At 40.5% G+C, this 15,082-nt stretch overlaps 1 protein-coding gene across 1 annotated transcript in view; it reads left to right on the top strand.

The window, feature by feature from the left end:
- The first annotated feature begins 637 nt into the window (after nucleotides 1-637).
- TBPL2 (TATA-box binding protein like 2) overlaps nucleotides 638-15,082 on the top strand; it is a 33,625-nt gene continuing 19,180 nt past the window's right edge. Inside the window, exons 1-5 of the mRNA XM_060098094.1 lie at nucleotides 638-706; nucleotides 3,173-3,630; nucleotides 4,416-4,503; nucleotides 6,504-6,595; nucleotides 9,969-10,136. Coding sequence (XP_059954077.1) covers nucleotides 653-706; nucleotides 3,173-3,630; nucleotides 4,416-4,503; nucleotides 6,504-6,595; nucleotides 9,969-10,136 — 860 coding nt within the window. The 5' untranslated portion in view covers nucleotides 638-652. The remainder of the gene's footprint in view (nucleotides 707-3,172; nucleotides 3,631-4,415; nucleotides 4,504-6,503; nucleotides 6,596-9,968; nucleotides 10,137-15,082) is intronic.

The following is a 15,082-nucleotide window of genomic DNA, read 5'->3' on the forward strand; positions in this document are numbered from 1 at the left end:
TTCTTTTATATGTGGCTTTAGACTGAGACTGGAAAAAAGCCAGCTCGGATTTGAAAGTGAGAAGTAATTATGACATAAAAGTGCAACACCTGACTGGGTAAAGCGCCTCAAATTCCACTCGCTCTGCTCAAGAAAATAAAAAAATTATCTTTAAAAAATTTATTTTCTCACCGTCCAACTCGTTCATCTTTCATGCTGCGAACACCGATAACTTTTCTCCTGCAGGAGGCAAAGGCAGCACTCGCAGGTGGAAGGAAATCTCCAGATTTGCAGGCCGAGTTGCTTCTCGCCTGTGGGCGGGTGTGGTGACAGCACCCCAGCGAGGAGAGTCTTCCCCTCCCAGCCCCAGCTCTTCTTCCCTTGCTCGCGACCCATGGGCCCCTTGCTGAGCTCTGCACCCAGCTCCCTGGATCAGCATCTATTCCCTCGCGCCGTCTACAGGAGCGTGGACTGCGCAGGCCCGGCACAAGGGCCCCCGCCCGGCCCCTGGTCCCCGGCTCCCCGCCCCCGGCCCGGGCCCCGCCTCGCCACGTGCGGCCGCGGGCTGATAAACGGCTTCCGCGCCCCGCGCGCGTCGTCGGATTTAGCGGCAGCTCGATTCGCGCTGGCTCTTCCCTTCGATTCCCAGCTCCCTACAGTGAGCCCTCCGTCCATGGAGGGGGAAGAAACGTACCTGGAGCTCTTCCTGGCCCGGTGCGCCACCCAGGTGAGCCTGGAAGCCGCCGCCACGGTCCCACAGTCAGGGTTCGCATCCCGCCCCATTGCTGGGCGCTGGGTCCTGCGCACTAAGGATTCTGCCTTCATTTTATCTCTCGTAAAACTCCTAGCGACCCTAGGAGGTGGGCTTGATTATCCCTGTCTTTCAGTTGAAAAAAATAGAAGGTTCGAGAGTTGAAATAACTTACCCAAGGTTGCCAACAGAACTCGAACCTTGTCTAGTATGAATACAAGTTGGAGGCACCTGTGGCTTCTTTCAGTTTGTGATTCTTACGTTTTTTGGGTTTTGTTTTTTAATTTAAGAACTGTAGAAACGAGAGGAAGGAGTCTTCAGAAAGAAAAGCAAGGGAAAAACTTTCAGCTGGGGGGGGGTGTCGGATTCTTTTTTTTTTTTGCGCGGTACTCGGGCCTCTCACTGTTGTGGCCTCTCCCGTTGCGGAGCACAGGCTCCGGACGCGCAGGCTCAGCGGCCATGGCTCACGGGCCCAGCCGCTCCGCGGCATGTGGGATCTTCCTGGAGTGGGGCACGAACGTGTGTCCCCTGCATCGGCAGGCGGACTCTCAACCACTGCGCCACCAGGGAAGCCCCGGATTCTTTTTTATTTTATTTTATTTTATTTTATTTATTTTTGGCTGCATTGGGTGTTCGTTGCCGTGCGCAGACTTTCTCTAGTTGCAGTGAGCGGGGGCTGCTCTTCGTTGTGGTGCGCGGGCTTCTCATTGTGGTTGATTCTTTTGTTGTGGAGCACCGGCTCTAGGTGCGGGCTTCAGTAGTTGCAGCACGCGGGCTCAGTAGTTGCAGCACACGGGCTTAGTTGCTCTGCGACATGTGGGGTCTTCCTGGACCAGGGCTCAAACCCGTGTCCCCTGCATTGGCAGGTGGATTCTTAACCACTGCGCCACCAGGGAAGTCCCCGGATTTTTAAATAGACAATGATAAGCAATGAGGTAGAAATAGTGAAGTCCCACAGTGTTTAACATTGCAAAAGGAGAGCCCACGCTGGAAAGGTTCTGAGAAAGATGAGTTAATGACTCTGCAAAGACAGTTTAACAAAAAGTTTCTTCAGGTATAAGGCCAAGGATGCAGGGAATACTCTGTAAGCATATTCTCTCGAAAGGAGGCTGTCAGGGTTCCACTGCCGTAAAACATTACCCTTTGATATCTTGTTGACATTGCCTTAAATTCCTTGTTGAAGTTTAGTTCTTTGGGTGGAGGCTTTGTCCCCTGCTAAAATGCCATAATGGGAAAAAGGAGGGGAGACACTGACGTTGCAGATATTAGTGCTTTAGTGTAAGTTGCCTGATGGAATCTTTTCTGGCTAGAACAGAAGAGGCAAAAAAAACAATGGAGAGGAATCTGGGCCATTGTCCCCACCTCAGTGTCCCTCAGGGCCCATCTATGGGATGGGGGTGGAGGGAGTTAGAGACTAATAACATAATTCAAAATGAAATAAGGTCAAATCTTATTTCCAGAGAATAAGTGCATTCTTCTTAAGTGTTTTCTTCTAACATTTAGTCACCCCTGCCATCTGCTGGACTTGTGGTAACAGCACAATTTAACAGGATCTAGCCAGACATTAGCTAAATAGCTTTGTGATGGAGAAGATGCAGCACAAGGCACTGGTGAGTTCAATTGTCAGAAGTATGATCTTCTAAGGGATGAGGTTATCCTGCCAGCAGTGGTCAAAATCTAGAATCCAGGCCTGCAACTTGGGTGACGTGGATGGTAATATATGTACCAAGGATTTTTTTCCATAACAAAGGCCATGAATTTTACATTAGCTGCTTCCCTCAGTTGCACGCCTCTTTCCCTCGGTTGATGGTAATGGAAGTTGAGCAGCCTTCCCCGGACTGGAAGTATAATACATTGATTTAAACTAGTCTTGCCATTTAAATTTCAATAACTTTTTCCCTATTGTACATTCACGTAAATGGAATGATTTCTTTTCCTTCCTTTGACTAGAAGGAATAAAGATGGCTCCTTGTGGAGGCTTGATTAGCACTCAAAGCTATCTCCTCAGCTTCCTTCACTTACTGCTCTTCTCTTTAAAATACGAATTTAAAACTCCAAAAAAATCTTTAAATCAACTTAAGGAGTACAGAAAATCCGTACTCTTCAAAGTACACACAGTTTAGAGCATGGTTGCCAAATTGCCTCAGTTACAAAATTGGATTTAGAGTGGCGACTTACTACAGGTCTAACCAAAGTAGGGAAAACATTTTATGAAAAATGCTTTTTCTGCATTTTAAGATATACTTTCCTGTTTTCATTAAGTGTGTTGTAACCCTACAGTAGAATTTTAATGATATTTTGTGGAAAGAGTGGGGCATGAATATAAGCTACCTGAACTGCCTCATCCTGAGCACACTGCCTGCCAGCCAAGGTGGCATCCCTTTGGTGTGACATGATGTTCTGTTTGTTGTGTTTTGTTTGTCTGTTTTGGGAATGGCCTAGGATGACCTTGCTCTACCCAGATCACCCCTGCTCAGCCCAATTGTGCCTTATGATGTGTACATACCTAATTCATCCAATCCAGAGACTACATTTAATTCACAGCTTGAAGAAGTCACAGAAACATCTGGCAATTTCTCATCTATGGATCTCAGCTTCCTACCAGATGAGCTTACCCAAGAAAATAAAGACCAGACTGTCATTAGAAGCAAGCATGAAACTGAAGAAAATTGTAAAACTAAAAGTTGGCTAAGTGGGTTGCCATTACCCAGCCAACAGGATGTTGGCCTGGCCTTAAACAGCAGCGGTGGGTCAAATTCCCATTCACATCTCCACCCTGGTGATGCTGACTCAGCCCAGCCCTCTCCTGAGAAACCACACTCCTTGCCTCTGGCATCCATAACTCCGATGACACCAGTGACCCCTGTTTCAGAATGTTCTGGAATTGTGCCTCAACTACAGTAAGTTGTTGTTGTTGTTTTAAATGGGTGATGCTTCTGAGTACACATTTCATCAATATATTCCTGAATGGGATGGTAATAGTGTAGGGAAGAGAATTTCAGATGTCATTATCCTTGATTTTGTTAGTTCGTAATGGACTTTAGACAGTTTGGTTATCTGTAAAATGAAGCACTAACTCTTGATCTCCTAAGAGGGAGTTAAAGGTGAGTATACACCTTCTTGAAGGATTGTACTGTTTATAGTAAAGCACTTTAGTTGAAAATTGTGGCTGGAGTTGGAATAACACAAAGGATATAAAGATGTAAAATTGAATTTGATTTGCACGTTGATTTGATATTGTGATTTCTATTTTGAGACATTTTGAAAAAGATCTAAAACTTAATTTTAGTCAGCTAGTCAGGAAATTTTAGAAAAAATTATTTTTTTGTTTGTTTGGCCTTGTGGCATGTGGGATCATAGTTCCCAGACCAGGGATCAAACCCGCGCCCCCTGCAGTGGAAGCAAGGAGTCTTAACCACTAAATGTGTTATTATACATTTCACATTTAGAATAATTCTCCCCCAGGAAGTCACCCAAACCTATGAAATGAGGAAGTTAATACGTTTTCATTATTTTTTACTTTTTATATCTGGTATAACTTAAGTTGACTTATTTCTTTTTTTTAATTATTATTTTTATTTTTTGATATAGCAGGTTCTTATTAGTTATCCATTTTATACATATTAGTGTATATATGTCAATCCCAATCTCCGAGTTCATCACATAGGTTGACTTATTTCTTTAGGAATATAGTTTCCACTGTAAACCTGGCCTGTAAATTGGATCTGAAGAAAATAGCTTTGCATGCAAAAAATGCAGAATATAACCCAAAGGTAAGATTTCCCAGTAATTTTTTCCACAGTTAGGTTCTATTTAGATTTTCTTTCCTTCATATGATCATGATATTGACTCATTCCTTTGTTTATATTTTAAAAAAAGAAAAAATTTGTTAGTGAAAAGCTTTTGGCAACACAAGTTTAATCGGCTCATTCTCTGTTTTGAACTTATAAAAAATATCTCATTTTCTGTGCTGAATACAGTAATTATTGAGCAGTTCCTAAAAGTTCTTTCCCTTGTCATTCAGAAAAACCTTTCAGTATGACTATTTTCAACCTGACTATGGAAATGCTAACTTTCTTACAATGTCATCATATTCCTGGAAATAACTTTTTCTAATTTTTGTCCTATCTCCTGACACCTGTGTATTTTTCCATTTACAGTTTCTCTTACCTGAGAAAGCTCAATTGTTTAAAGTGTAAAGTTCAAGTGTAATATTCAGGGATTTTTTGTTTTCCCTCAAAGTTCAATAAAATCTATTCTTTTTTGTGTCCTCCCAAGGCCAGGCATCCCATATTCAATGGTCTATTTACCTAGGAAGTGGATTTGTTAATTCAATCAACATTTAACGATTTGGTGGGCTCTGTACTTAGTACAAAGATAAGTGAGGCCTGGTCCCTGCTGGGAAAAAGTTCACTGTCTTGGGTGGTGGAGGATTTATGGAGTTAGATGAAAAAGGCCATATTAGTCGGAACCCAGAGGACCTTGCCAACATCAACTCTTTATGGATTAAGTATTTGTTTTTCCTGTTGTGTAGTGTTGTTGCTGACCTCTGAAGTGTTACCTGAGTGTTACCGAATGCAGCTAAGCTTTCCTATTTATATTTCATGTAGCCGGCTATGATGAGGACAGACAGGCAATGATGAGCTATAGGATTTTTATGGCTGTAGCTATGATGGACCCCACTATTGAGCAATCAACATTTTAAGCATATTTTATTCTCCACCATCCTCCTCTCTCCTCTCAGTTTGGTATACACGATCTGTCCAAACTTGGACTTGACAGCCAGAAAAATTCTGACTTGGCACTTAAGCTGCCTTAAGAATTTAACAAAATGAATGCCAGGTGAGAGCACTACCTTTTTAGTGAACACCTGGAAAACGTTAATAGTCCTTGCTCGGCTCTGTGTAGTACTGACTCAGGGTTCTTTTGCTGTTAACACTTCATATCTGAAATTGCCAGTCCGGCCTTGGAGTGATCTGTTGTCCTGTGGAGTGGCTCTAACCCATGGAACTTTGGTCTTGCATGGTACCCACCCCAGTTCCCTTCCCAGCTTAATGGGGGAAGTGGATGTGGCAGGCCAGTGGTTCTCAGCCCTCCCCTGCGTCAGCAACACTTGGAGGACTTACCAGTGCTGCCGGCCTGGGGACCACGTTGAGGACTATGGTGGGCAAGAGCTTGACAAATCAACTTTTTGTCATTCATCTTCAGAATGCCTATCAATATATGTATTCTGTTCTATATTTTGGCTGCTTTTTAGTACATTCTAGAGTCTTGGCAAGGCTGTAACATACTTCATACTTTTTTTTTTCTCAAAGAGTCTTTGAAAGAAAAGTATATCAAAGCAAAAAGCATGGAGTCTGATAGTCGTGGTTTTAAATCTCAACTCAACTGTTTACTGTATAATGTTGGAAGTTAAATAACCACTTCGCTTCCCTGTGCACTAAGTGGGAATTATAATGGATTCAACTCAGTCCTGTCATGAGGTTAAATGCGATAAAACCTATAAAGCTCTTAGCATAGGGTCTGAAACATAACCGGTACTTAAATTTTAGCTTTACTATTTTTATTCTTACCTGTTTTTTCTAAGTATGTACATTTTAGAATCATGATCATTTTGTTAACCTTAATGTGGGAGAATAGACCCAGACATTTTTTAGTTTTCCCATTAAATTTCAATTTATTCAACACTGTTTTCATGTCCAGCTCAGCTGGTCAGCTGAAATAGTGTTAACCCCTAGCAGAGGCTAATTGTCCTTTTGGCTTCTGTGTGTAGAGGTTTGCTGCCGTCATAATGAGGATCCGAGAACCCAGGACTACAGCCCTCATATTTAGCTCTGGGAAAATGGTCTGCACAGGAGCCAAAAGGTAAGAGAAGCTGTCCTCCCGCACTATCAGACAAATAATCCACTATGTAAAGCAAGGAAGGGTGGCATTAAGGCTCTAAAACACATCGTAGACGCAAAATACTTTGCTAAGGAGTTAAATTCATGAAATGCCAAATTTGGGGTTAAAAACATTCAGCCTCATAATACGGACTTATATCCCACTTTACAGTCCCCCATAGTGAAGGGGGCTTTACTAGGCTATTACAACTTGTTTCTAAGGTATATTTTAAAAGAAGAAACAAAAAGGCTATACTAGTGGTAAAACCTGTTATAAACCCGGGAAAGTAGTTCTTGTGTATTTTCCTCATTGCAGCTAGAAGAATGGATAGAACTTTTTACAGGAGGGAAATTAGACATTTCTTGACCACTAGCTTGAGCATTCACTCAGGAGGCATCTCTTACAGGCTCGTCTTTCCTGGTTCTCATGCAGAGGTAGCCCTGTGCTGATGTAGATCCTTTCACCATAGAACTAGTGGGAGAGCTGCTCTTCCCTCTAAGTGTTGGAGGATGAGTAGGAAATTATCCTCCTGAAAGATAGTACCAATTTCTCCTCGCTCGAGAGATGCACCTAGTGTTCATTTTCTCTGGTAAAGAGTGGGTGTTAATATTGTATTTTATAGTTGCTAAATTGATTGGCAAAAAGTTGTTTTAATCACATTTCTTTTGATTTAGTAGTGAGACTAACTTTTCGTAAGCATATAAACTACGTACTGTATCTTTTGCCCAATATTCTATGGAGATATTTGTCTTTTGGTATTTAAGTATTTTCACCATTTTATACCATAAATATTTTTCCCATATTAATGTTAGTGATATTTTATGGGTTTTTTTTAATGCAATTTAATTTTGTGTGTGTATGGTTAGTCTATCCAGCTTTTTTCTTTATGGTTTCAGTGTTTGGCTTCATGCTTAGGAAGGCGTTCTCCACACACAACATGATATAAGTATTGACCTCCATATATTTTTCTGGTGTTTTTCAGGTCCTGCTTTGTATTGAAGAAAGGAGGTTAATGTTTTGACTCATCTAGAACTTTCTCTGGATGATGGAAATGTTCTGTATTTGTGCTGTCCAGTGTGGTAGCCTTTAGTCATATGTGGCTTTTGAGCACTTGAAATAAGCTAATACCACAGAGGAACTGAACTTTTTATTTAATTTTAATTAATTTAAATTTAAATAGCCACATGTAGCTAGTGGCCACCATATTGGGCAGAGCAGGTCTAGAATTTTACTTCAATATAAGATAATTTTTTTCAAATGCCCAGTCAGTGTCCCAGTACATTTATAGAAGAATCTATTTTGCTGTATTTCTCCTCCACCTGTTTTTACATGTTAAGTTCTCTACCTGTGTCTGAGTAAGTTTCTGGCCTTTCTCTTCTGTTGATCTGTGTATCCTTTGACCTAGAAATCTCCATTTTTAAGTCATTTTTGGACAACTCTGCAAGATAACTACAAGGATGTTCATTTCAGCGTTGTTTAAAACAGGGGCAGAGGGAACAAATTTCTAGCAATACAGTTTTGAATAAATCATAAAATAAAATTATTTAGCCATGTATAGTATATTGAGTTGGAAGGATGTTAAGTTGTGGGAGGGGAGAACACACAGATTCATGTGTGTTTTTTTCCTAATTCATGAGTGTTTTTTTCCTATCTGAATTTATTTGGTTCCCAAAATCTGATAGTGAAAGCTTGGATGGTGAGTTCAGATTATAAGAGATATTTGTTATCCAAATCTATGTGGTTGTTGAGTTTTGGACAGAGAGTTGTAAAAGTCTGGTTAGTGTAAGAGATATCAGAATTATCTCCAAAAATTTAACCAAACGTATTCTCTTTAGTTGAAATAATCAGAGTTTGCGTAGTGCAGGATACCTGCCTTTGCACAGAAAAGTGCAGAGGAGCCAAATTTATCAGTGGTAATTACCACTGGTGGTGAAATTTCAAGGTTCTTAACCTATTTTCTAATATTTGTACAAGAAAATGCATGTAGATTTTAACCGTTAGTTGTTTGAATGGGAATTTCTGTGTGATACAAGAAACTATAAGGCTATGCAAATTCTTGAAATTTGGCCTTATAAATATTAGCACTATGGGAGATGTAACGGGTCATTTAGGCAAAATGTGGTTTTTCAAAATGGAAACCACTTATTTCACTGCTATCTTGGGGACACGGCCTTGCTAGGGACTTTTCAGGAGTTGGTAATGGATGAGGAGAATCACCATGAAATGAGGTGATGTGAAAATGGCACAGTGTTGTGACAGATCTAGACTGGAAAGAGACTCTACCGCTCGCTCCCTTTTGTCCAGGCAAATAAGTTCAATCTGGCTTTTCTTTAACGTATGTCTGATTTTCAACTTAAAGGTGGGGATAACCCATAAAGAGAGGGTGGAATTCATAGGATTCACCCACCAGGTGTTGCCCCTGTTGGGCAACCCCTGCTACTCACTGTTTTTATTTTGGTAGTGACCATTGAAAAGTACCTAATGAAAAATAAAGCCCCAAATCTCAGGATTTCACATTCTCTGCCATGGATTTAAGTGTGGAGTAGGACAAACATTTAGAAGAACATAGCCACACAGTTGGATGAATCTATTTCTTTCTCATATTGAGTATGAGTTGAATGATAATTGTGTGAGAAAACGTGAGCAACATTGGGCAGATTTTGAGGTATTTTCATGGTTTTTTTTAAGTATATAATTTGTCCCATAAAGCTCCAAGTCCTGGCATCCTATCTATGCCACTCAGTTGGCACATAACTTACTTCCTTGTGTTGATTTTTTTTTGTATGTATGTATGTGTCCTTATTTTTGTTACTGCTGTTCCCATCTAAATGGCACACACCTTTAGACCAGAAGCATGATTCTAAAACCTTAGTGAGCATCACAATCGCTGGTGGGCTTGTTAAGACATAGATTGCTGGGCCCCAACCCCAGAATGTCTGCATGTCTGATGTGGGACCTGGGACTTTGCATTTCTAGCAAGTTCTCAGGGGGTAATACTGCTGCTGGCCTGAGGACACTTTCTGAGAACCAGTGGAATAGTTAATTTCATCTAATAACACTTAAAACAAGTAAAAGAAAAAACTACCTTATATGTGAAAGATGGCAAATGAAGACAAAAATCTGTTTATGATTCAGTTCAACAGCTGTACATTGTACCATACCCTTTTCTAGGTGCTAGGGACCAAAGTAGGGGAGGTAATTCCTTCTCCTCAAAGTCTATAGCTTCCTAGTATACACTGAAAGATAAACATGGTACATATGCTAAAAATACAATCAGGGAAGTGTGTGAATACAGCCCAGCTAGTTAGCAGTCGTAGTGATTAAGACATCTTTAATTACATTTGCCATTCCCCAGCGAAGAGCTGTCTCGACTTGCAGCAAGAAAGTATGCTCGTGTGGTGCAGAAGCTGGGCTTTCCCGCCAGATTCCTCGATTTTAAAATTCAGAACATGGTTGGAAGCTGTGATGTGAGATTTCCTATCAGGCTGGAAGGTTTGGTGCTAACCCATCAGCAGTTCAGTAGGTATGATTGTTGCATAACTTAACTTTGAGTTTCCTAAGTTATTAAAGTTCTATTATGGGCTGCTTATATAATGTATTTTCAGAGAAATATAATTTTTTTAAAAACTACAATAAGTGAAAAGGTTAAGATGCTCTACCTAAGTCCTCACTGGTTACCATGTGTGTCCAGTCTTCTGCAGTAGTGGTTCTCAAAACGAAATTGCATAGCAATCACCTGGACAGCTTATCAATATACATTCCTGCCTGGGCTGTGGTATGCAGAGATTCTGCTTGAATTTGCAGTTCTAACAAGCTCACAGGTGATGCCAGTGCTGCTGTCCAGAGGCCCACATCTTGAGACCCCCTGATGTATAGATTTCTAAACAAATCTGGCTGGGGAGTGGTGGCAGTGGCCGGAAGAGCAAGGGGTATGACATGGATTAGGTAAGTAGGAAGGGCTGACAGCTGGTGAGGGGAGAAAGGGCTGGAGAGAAGGTGAAAAAAAGAATGGCCCTAGCACGTTCTAGGAAGACAATCCTATCTAGTTTTTGTCCTGTTGAGTTTGTTCAAGGGTTTTCTTTTTCTGTGTGTAGCTGTAGCCCCCACTATAGTTTTTTCTTTCACAGATTCATATCCTTTGGGAGTATCTCTAGGCTGCCTGGCTTCTTCACATATAACTCTCCATCTCAACAGCAAATGCGCCTCCTCCTCCTCCTCCCTCAGCTGCTTCGGTGCTTCTCCCAGCCTGCTCAGGCCCTCAGAGAGCCGTGATGGAGGGTGACTGACAAACACCAAATGCCGCCACACCTTGGGATATACACTTGGGCCAGGGCACTTGAATTGCCTTCGAGTCACAGATGCTCTTAAATTTTCATGATCTAGCTTGAACTGAAGTCCTTTCATTCTACTTTTCCTCCCCTTGGCCTTTGAGCAATCATTTTGTTTAATAGAGTAGAGAGAGATCACATGGCTCTGCTTTCTCTAACATTTGTGAGCTGACATTTGTTAGCTCTCCTTTGAGACATGACCTAGACAGAAGTTAAAAATTGCCTTTTTCTTCCCCTAACTTACCAAAAAAATTAGTTCATTCTGAGATTTAGCTTTTATGATACTTTTCAGGCAATATTTATTTTCCCCTTGATTATATTTTCTTTTTTCCTCTGCATCAGTTTTTTTCAGCATAAGCTTATTAAGTGCCTGTGAGGTACCCATTGAGTTCATTGGGAAGTCCCCCCTGCAAGACGTATTGCCTCTTTATGTGTCCTTTTCTTTCTTCAATCTTGGAATAACTCCTAGATTCATAGTAAAACCTTCATTTTTAAGAGTCTCTCAACTCATGCTCCATCTTATCTTCCAGTTCCTCAGCCTTGCACCTCCTGTCTATCTTTCTTTGAACCAACTTTTTCTGAACATGGGAAAGATGTCTGCCTCAATTCTAAGGTACATGTCCAGATTAGACTTAGCATTCCCCTTTCTGGACATTTAGGGCTCTAAAATGATGTGTGGAATTCCTCTCAAATTTCATTTCTTTTTCACCAAGGTTGTCTTCTTTGTAGGTCAGATTTAAATCTGGAGTGGGAGTGCCCCTTGTCACTACTTCTACCTCTGAAAGATGAAATTGTCAGTAGGGCAAGATGAGAATTCATCAGATGCACTGCTTTTAGTCACTTGGGGTGGGTCCAGCACTGATTTTTCTTCCTCCTAAGCCAGTTTTATGATCTCATCCGTCTTTTAAAAATATTTGGTCAGGAAGCTTGCTTTGTACTCTTACAGATATCTCTTTCTAGTCTCATTCTTGCCTCTCCCAAATGCTTTCCATCCTTAGGTTATGGATTACAACTCCAATGTGTGTATTTGTGACATTGGGTCATTAAAACATCTCTTTCTCAGTAGGTTGGTGTCTTTAAAATTAGGACTTTCTTTAATTGCCTGTAGCCCTGTGGGGAACCATGGCAACTTATCACTTATAATTATCAGGTCAGGTTTGCCTTATGTTAAAAACTCAAGTTCATTTAATTCCCCTGATTCTATAAATATCTATATCAGCATCCAATAATACTAATGTCTCCCTTGTTTCTGGGCACCTTCTCCATCAATCTTTCTATGCTATAATTATTTTGTTTTCCTTGAGCATTTTTCTCCCTTGCATTCAATTTTTAAATGAAAGATATCTTAAATATTTCTCTCTTTTTTTTTTTTTTTTTTTTTTTGCAGTATGTGGGCCTCTCACTGTTGTGGCCTCTCCCGTTGCGGAGCACAGGCTCCGGACGCGCAGGCTCAGCGGCCATGGCTCATGGGCCCAGCCGCTCCGCGGCATGTGGGATCTTCCTGGACCGGGGCACGAACCCGCGTCCCCTGCATTGTCAGGCGGACTCTCAACCACTGCGCCACCAGGGAAGCCCCCTTAAATATTTCTTAAATGAGTGAAATCTGTGTAGCAGATGCTATGGTGACAGTGACAATCAGTACAGCCATGGTCCCTTGGCCTTATGGAACCACAGTCTAAAAGGGAAAACAGAAACCAAAGACAATAATGAAATGTAACTATGAAGGTGTGACTATGAAGGTGAACACCCCTTGGCGTGTTTTGGTACCATCAATCAGGATAATTAATGTAATGGGGGGCTGTTAAGGTCAAGGAAGACTTCTTAAGGGAAATGACATTTAAACTGAGACTTGAACAGTTGGGTTGGCCCAAGAGGTTGGCAGCTGTTTGTTGTTCTTGATGTTCATGAAATGTTCTCCATCTGTAAGCAAAACCTCTTTTTTTTTTTTTTTGCCTCAACCTTCTTTTGAAATGAGATAGAGAGTAAATAAAATGAAGTAAGTCTCTGATTGAGAGTTCATCATGCTGGTACCTTAAAACCATGGTTCTGAAAGGCAAAAGCAGTTCACCATGATTTACATACCAAAGACTTTTTCTTAATGTATGTATGTATTTATTTTTTATTGAGGTATAGTTGATTTACAATATTATATGTTGCAGGTGTACAACATAGTGATTCAAAATTTTTATAGATTATACATTTAATGTTCTTATAAAATTTTGGCTATATTCCCTGTACTGTGTAATATATCCCTGTAGCTTATTTCTTTTATACATAGTAGTTTGTACCTCTTAATCCCCTGCCTCTATCTTGCCCCTCACCCTTTCTCTCTCCCCACTGGTAACCAATACTTTGTTCTTTGTATCTGTGATTCTGTTTCTTTTTTGTTATATTCACTAGTTTGTTGTATTTTTTAGATTCCACATATGTGTTATCATACAGCATATGTCTTTCTCTGACTTATTTCACTTAGCATAATACCCTCCAAGTCCATCCATGTTGTTGCAAATGGCAAAATTTCATTCTTTTTTATGGCTGAGTTGTATTCTGCTGTGTACATATATCACATCTTCTTTATCCATTCATCTTTTGAGGGACACTTAGGTTGCTTTCATATCTTGGCTATTGTAAAGCTGCTGTGAACTTCGGGGTGCATATATCTTTTTGAATTAATGTTTTCATCTTTGGATGTATAACCAGGAGTGGAATTGCTGAATTATATGGTAGTTCTATTTTTAGTTTTTTTGAGGAACTTTCATATTGTTTTCCACAGTGGCTGCACCAATTTCCATTCCCACCAACAGTGTACAAGGGTTCCCTTTTCACCACAACCTCACCAACAGTTGTTATTTATAGACTTTTGGATGATAGGCATTTTGGTGTGAGGTGATAATCTCATTGTAGTTTTGATTTGCATTTCTCTGACGATTAGTGATGTTGAGCATCTTTTCATGTGCTGGTTGGCCATCTGCATGTCTTCTTTGGGAAAATTTCTATTCGGGTCTTCTGTCTTTTTTTTTTTTTTTTTTTGCGGTACACGGGCCTCTCACTGTTGTGGCCTCTCCCATTGCGGAGCACAGGCTCCGGACGCAGAGGCTCAGCAGCCATGGCTCTTGGGCCCAGCTGTCCCGTGGCATGTGGGATCTTCCCGGACCGGGGCATGAACCCGTGTCCCCTGCATCGGCAGGTGGACTCTCAACCACTGCACCACCAGGGAAGCCCCTTCTGTCCATTTTCTAACTGGGTTGTTTGTTTTTTGATATTGATTTGTATGAGCTATTTATATATTTTGGACATTAACCCCTTATTAGTCATATCATTTGCAAATATTTTCTCCCATTCAGTAGGTTGTCTTTTTGTTTTGTCAATGGTTACCTTTGCTGTGCAAAAACTTTTAAATTTAATTAGGTCCCATTTATTTCTGCTTTTGTTTCCTTCATCTTAGGAGACAGATCCAAAATAAATATTGCTATAATTTATCTCAGAGTGTTCCGCTTATGTTTTCTTCTGGAGTTTTACAGTTTCCAGTCTTACATTTAGATCTTTAATCCACTTTGAGTTTATTTTTGTATATAGTGTTAGAGAACGTTCTAATTTCATTCTTTACATGTAGTTTTCTGTTTTCCCGGCACAACTTGTTGAAGAGACAGTCTTTTCCCCATTGTATATTCTTGCCTCCTTTGTTGCAGATTGATTGACCATAAGCGCATGGGTTTATTTCTGGGCTTTCTATCCTATTCCATTAATCTATATTTCTGTTTTTGTGCCAGTACCATACTGTTTTGAGGACTGTAGCTTTGCAGTATAGTCTGAAGACAGTGTGATACCTCCAGCTCTGTTCTCCTTTCTCAAGATTGCTTTGGCTTATTCGGAGTCTTGTGTGTTTCCATATAAATTTTAGAATTATTTGTTCTAGTTCTGTGAAAAATGCCATTGGTATTTTGATAGAGATTGCACTGAATCTGTAGATTTATTTCAGTGGTTTGGTCATTGTAACAATACTAGTTCTTCCAGTCCAAGAACACATGGTATCATTCCATCTGTTTGTGTCATCTTCAATTTCTTTCATCAGTGTCTTATAGTTTTCCAACTACAGGCCTTTTACCTCCTTTATTAGATTTACTCTTAGGTATTTTATTCT

This window comes from Mesoplodon densirostris, chromosome 4 (assembly GCF_025265405.1).
Source record: "Mesoplodon densirostris isolate mMesDen1 chromosome 4, mMesDen1 primary haplotype, whole genome shotgun sequence".
Taxonomy (NCBI): Eukaryota; Metazoa; Chordata; class Mammalia; order Artiodactyla; family Ziphiidae; genus Mesoplodon; species Mesoplodon densirostris.